The 6,048-nt window shown below is 32.3% G+C and overlaps 1 protein-coding gene across 1 annotated transcript; it reads left to right on the top strand.

The window, feature by feature from the left end:
• The first annotated feature begins 377 nt into the window (after positions 1-377).
• Positions 378-3,606, top strand: LOC132747722 (CUB and peptidase domain-containing protein 2-like). Its single transcript, XM_060737218.1, has 7 exons — positions 378-399; positions 659-836; positions 1,167-1,264; positions 1,646-1,840; positions 2,034-2,209; positions 3,057-3,213; positions 3,580-3,606. The coding sequence occupies exons 1-7, from the start codon at positions 378-380 to the stop codon at positions 3,600-3,602; spliced, it is 849 nt and encodes a 282-aa protein (XP_060593201.1). The 3' UTR covers positions 3,603-3,606.
• The last annotated feature ends 2,442 nt before the right edge of the window (positions 3,607-6,048 follow it).

A 6,048-nucleotide genomic window follows, 5' to 3' on the forward strand; every position in this document is an offset into this window, starting at 1 on the left:
ATTTTATTATGCATATTTACTAGCAAGTTGCATATTGTATTTGTTGAGCTTGTAACCGAAGATCGCAAACAACAATCAATGGTTTTTTTGGTTTTTTAAGCAAAGTTTTATTTTATATGAACGAAACATTTTTATAATGAATACATTTCTTTGTCTAAAATAATCTGTTTTGCCCTTTGTTCTTTACAGAATTTGCTTCCCTCTTAGACTGAAGTGTCATACGCCAGGTATTTTAAGCTCACTTATAGATATTTCGGATTTTTTAAAATAAATAATTTCTTGTAACTGTAATAATTTCTTGTAAATTGTTAGAGAAACATTATGTTATTTTAAGACCATAATTCAGGCCATATTGTATGGTTCAGATAAAATTCCAAATGAATTATTTATCTATATATGGTATTCGCTGAATGCAAGGCCTTTTTAAATAAATAAGTTAAATCTTCAAACAGTTGTTTAACTTACCCACAGTTAAGCCTTTGGAATAAAGCTAAACTTTGCAGTATGTTCTGACTTGTCATGAGAGGAAATCTGTTACATTTGCATAGAGTGAAAAAAGTAAGCAATTTTGATAACTTTTTGTTTGTTTGTAAACTTATTTACAAATTAACAGAGGTATTTTGTAGATATATTGAGTAATTATGATAATTGATTATAGAGTGTGGCACGACTGCAATACAGGACAGTTTAATTCAACCATTTATCATAAATGGGAGGGATACAACCATCGAGGAGTGGCCCTGGTATGGAGTACTCCGCGTAAATGGAACATTCCTATGTGGGGCGTCCCTTATTGATTCAAACTGGGCTATAACAGCGTCTCATTGCATCAGAAGGTAAATATTAAAAAATATTGACGTGCAATATTTCAAATCTGTATGCGCTTTTGGTGTATACAGTTTTTTATAGTACGATAATGCCATCATTGCAACAGTGTGGGTTAGTGTGTCCCAGTACATGGAAAGTAAACGTTTGCCAAGAAATAAAAAAGACAGTACACAAACCTTGATACATTAAATATCTGCTGCAATATTGAATAAATTTATAACATGATTTGGCTTCAAAAATGGCTGGCAGATTAATTCAAAACAAAATGCACTAATGACGACTTTATAATAAGTAGTTCTTTTTTTACATAATGACATACGGTTCTGCTTTACTTTTAGTTATTCCTTTTATGTCGTTTACACTGTGAGCTTTGGTATAAATTCCCGAAATTCCGATGACAAATGGCATCAAGAAATTGAAGTGGAGGAAATAATAGGTAAGCATAACATCTAATTTATATTTCTATGGTCTGTTATTTATAGCATTTTAACGTTTACATGACTTTGTATTTATAGAATTTATTTTAATGTTGACATGACTTTTTGACATGAGTAGCATTTTGAAACATTTCCATTACTCGGTTAATTATAATGTTTTTGATCATGTGATTTACCCATTTGAATTGACTGTTCTTGGTTTAGTTTCGTATTGTTCACTCTGCACATGTATAAAGGACAATGTAATTATAAAAAGTACTTAAATAAGTCGTTTTCGTTGCTTCATTATTATCAAAAAACTGAAAAATATTATACGAAATAAAGTTTGTAATGATACATTTGAATCAAATATTGAGTTAAAAAACCAACGAATTTTTCAGGAAACGATTACATATCGTCACCTTGGCTTATAAATGACATTACTTTACTCCGATTGAAATATCCTGCACAAATTAACAACTTTACAAGGCCTGTCTGTCTACCAACTCCTGCTTCTCTTCAAACTATTAGAACACAGGGACCTCTTGCTGAATGTTTTGTGATTGGTCAAGGTACAACAGATAAAGTATTTGCAGGTAAACTTGGATTTGTATACACCATATGCCTTTTTCTTTGTATGTCAGACTGTACATTATTAGTCATTGCTGCTTCCAATGATAATTCATAAATATGAAAATGTCTGATAGTACTGCTTTCAAAGCTTTTATTTTATCATTTATTTAAGCGTTGTGTCCATCTAGATAAACCTTTTTTTAATACACTTTACAGATCCTACCTCTGGCGATATTCTCTCAGATGTTTTACAACAGAAACAGGTTCTTATTCTATCCAAGGACTACTGTAAGGAAAGCTGGACCTATAATCTTATAGATCAATATAAAGAACTTTTCCCAGAAAATGTTGTGTGTGTTGGAACAGAGGCACCCAGCTCTCCCTTGTGTTTTGTAAGTACAACTTTACATTTCACTTTTCTGCTTTAAAAGACCCTGACACGGAATTTATCATCAATTTAGAAATTCCCTTGTATATAACTCCCTGTTTTTTTATTGGAGGAGAATTTGGCGATTCAAATTTGAAAAAGTTTAAATAACACAATGACGCGTATGGTAAAAAGCTTATATACAAGTCGACAACATGAAAAGGAAATAACCGGAAGCATATGTGTACTCTAGCCAGACTCAAAGCTTGGCAGCTTACATTTTGAAATACCTTTTAACTTTGGATGGAATGTTTTCTTATATCAAAGCCGAGGAAACCCATTATGATTTAAAGGTCAAATAAAGGTGAAAACATACACGTACACTAGTTGTTCACCAAAGTTTTTAAATCCATGTGCATTAATCCATTTAGTTCATTAGCAAATACAAAAAGAAACATAACAAAGTTTTTTGTGTATTTTTTTAACTACTACGGCTTCCTGTTCAGTGTATTTTCAGTGTTGTCGTGTTGGCTTTCTTTAGGAATTCTGTTTTTCTCTATAAGAGGGGTGATCCAGATAAAACGATACTGGCATATTTACTTTGAAGAAGAGAAGAAAAATTGTTATTTTTTTTCCTAAAAAGACTAAGGTCTCATGTTCAGTGTAAAAAAACTTTACACTTAATTCACATTGACAGAATATGATACCTGTTTTAGAATATTTTTAACTGATATTCGTTCCGCTATACGGGTTTAGTTTTCGTTTGTTACACTTAAACAAAAAACGTCTCAAACATATATACATGTATATGTAATTTATTGACATAATCGTTTCAACAGAATAACCACTAAAATACGTTTTATTTCGGTTAGGGAGATTCCGGCGGGCCTCTTGTTTGTAAGGCGGACAGTGGTCGGTGGGAATTATTTGGTATCGTGAGTTTTGGGTACGGAACCTGCTATCATGACCTTATCCCGTCCGTGTTGACCTCTGTGGCTGATTATAGAGGGTGGATTAAAGATGTCACAGGTTTGCTTTTAACTGTTCTATTTATGTGTTTATTTTTGATACAGTTTATTGTATATTACATCATACAATCAGGCACTAGTTGGCTATGTTGTGAATGGTACCTAAAAAGACTGTCTCATTCTTTTTTTAAAAAATTGAATGCTACGAATACATTTTTAGAAATTTCCGTGGGTCAATCACCAATTATTAAATTTGCGTAGTTAAATATTCGCTTGAACACTATTGTGTCAAAATGCAAAGTTATTTTGAGTTTCACCTGTGCACTCACAATTTACACTTGAATTAGAATAATGTCATTTTAAACGTTTAAATCATAATATTATATATTTTGTTGATAAAACCAAGCTTTTAATATTTTTGTTTCAGGTTTGAAACTGGGAGGACAATGATGAATGAACAACAAAATGCCATTCAAAAGATCCTGCGATTTAAAAATACTCTGAAATATTCTATTGTAAAAAAATTATGATCAACAATTACAACAGTGGTGTTCTGAGTTTAGTAGTTTTCCTAAATTATGTAGTTAAGATTTATTTAAATTTAACTTTATCCAAGAAAGATCCTTAGATATAGTAAATAATATTAATCATCGTAGAGCTTTTTCAAGATTTAAATGTTCGTCACATTAATTGTTAATAGAAGAAATTCGCGTATATGAACAAAATATAGAAAATGAATACTAATTTGTCCATTGTGAATTGAAAAGTCAATGTTTACCTCGGTATGTTGTGCTTGGCCAATCATTAATAAATTAATTTCAATTATGCAATCATCGCAAAAGAAAAGAATTGTTGCTCAAACAGTTTACTTTATATAAGTGTTTGTTTTCCATATCATTACATTCTGTATATACTTATGTGACCTAAATTAAATTGGCATTTTGATATTTTTTGTCTTAGTTTTGTAAACAGTATACATGTACCATATTTTTCTTTTGTAAATGTAAATATGTTGTACCCACCACGGTAACTTGGCGATGAAGATGTATTTGTTTCTGCCAATAAAATATTTATATATATATCTTTTTTAGATAGTATTTTGTCTTTAATGTTAATACTGCTTTTAGTGATTAGATTTTTCCTCATTTTAATTGCTATAAATAATAATAATAATAATTTTACTTACAGGAGGTAAGACATATACTGATTTTAAACCTTATTTACAATGCGGCATTCGTAATAAAAAATAAAGGTAACTGGTCTTCGATGGAAGGACTATTATACCATAAAATTTCATATAATAACATGCTTTTCAGTGGACAGTGAAAATATATTTTGATAACTTTACAGGGAAATTATAAAATATAATTTTCAAAATACCCAGACTATAAATGGTATTTGAATGCGGATGAAAAGAGTGTATCATGGTAGCTTATTGTGCTTGATTACGTAAACCACATAATAAAACCAATATAGTGCGTTTGCAACCAGCCTGCGCATCCGGGCAGTCTGATCAGGATCCATGCTGTTCGCTTACAAACCCTATTACAAGTACAGAAGAGAACTGATAGCGAACAGCATGGATCCTGATCAGACTGCGCGGATGCACGGATGCAAACCCGTTATGTTGGTTTTATCATGACACGACTGATGTGACTTCTCACATTGTTAAAAGTCCGTTATACTCTTTGCGTGCTTTATTGTGTACAACTGATTGTTACACTGAACGGTGCCTTGTCAATCATTGGACCAAAGTATGAACGACAGACTTCTCCAGCATCCCCAATGTCTACCAATTTTTTTAAATATAAGCCCTGGGGTCAAAATTGGCCCCGCCCCAGGGGGTCATTGATTTTCCCTATATGCATATATAGTCAAAACTTAAAAAATCTTCTTTTAAAGAACCAAAAGAGTTAGAGCTAAGATATTAAGCATGAAACATGTTCTAATAAGTGTCTACCAAGTTTGTTCAAATAAAAGCCCTGGGGTGAAAATTGGCCCCGCCCCGGGGGTCATTGATTTTCCCTATATGCATATAGTAAAAACTTAAAAAAATCTTCTTTTAAAGAACTCAAAGAGCTATGGCTAAGATATTTAGCATCAAACATGTTCTAATAGGTGTCTACCAAGTTTGTTCAAATAAAAGCCCTGGGGTCAAAATTGGCACCGCCCTGGGGGTCATTGATTTTCCTTATATGTGTATTGCAAAAATTAAAAAAATCTTCTTTGAAAAAACCCAAATAGCTAGAGTTAAGATATTAAGCATGAAACATCTTTCAGTGAGTGTCTACAAAGTTTGTTCAAATAAAAGACCTTGGGTCAAAATTGGCCCCGCCCCGGGGGTTATTGATTTTCTTTATATGTGTATAGCAAAAACTTAAAATCTTCTTTGAAAAAACCCAAATACCTAGAGTTTAGATATTAAGCATGAAACATCTTCTAGTAAGTGACTACAAAGTTTATTCAAATAAAAGCCATTGGGCCAAAACTGGCTCGGCCCCAGGGGTGTCATTGTTTTTAACTATATGTGTATAGTAAAAACTTTTAAAAAAATCTTCTTTTAAAAAGCCCAATGAGCTAGAGCTTAGATGTTTAGCATGAAACATCTTCTTATGGGTGTCTACCAAGTTTATGCAAATAAAAGCCCTTGGGTTAAATTGGCCCTGCAACGTTGGGGGGGGGGGGGGATTGGGGGCCTATATACAGGTGAGCGACCTCAGGGCCATCATGGCCCTCTTGTTTAGATGAATGATCAACTGTACGGAAATGCTGATACAAAAAGTAGAAAATTTGTTCGATTTCTAATTTATAGAAAAGTTTACGGAATCGAAATTTAAGAGAATGGCCTGTTTGACCAACACTGTATTCAATGTAAGGTAAGATAAAAACAAAATGA

The sequence above is a fragment of the Ruditapes philippinarum genome, unplaced genomic scaffold (assembly GCF_026571515.1).
Source record: "Ruditapes philippinarum isolate M1 unplaced genomic scaffold, ASM2657151v2 ctg3991_1_1_1_1, whole genome shotgun sequence".
Lineage (NCBI taxonomy): Eukaryota > Metazoa > Mollusca > Bivalvia > Venerida > Veneridae > Ruditapes > Ruditapes philippinarum.

What these genes read in the sequence shown, in the direction of transcription:
- LOC132747722 (XM_060737218.1), top strand. Translation starts at nt 378, where the DNA reads ATGAATTATTTATCTATATATG. An exon ending in TGAAGTGGAGGAAATAATAG is followed by an intron (nt 1,265 to 1,645) that starts GTAAGCATAACA and finishes CGAATTTTTCAG; the next exon opens with GAAACGATTACATATCGTCA. An exon ending in AACAGATAAAGTATTTGCAG is followed by an intron (nt 1,841 to 2,033) that starts GTAAACTTGGAT and finishes TACACTTTACAG; the next exon opens with ATCCTACCTCTGGCGATATT.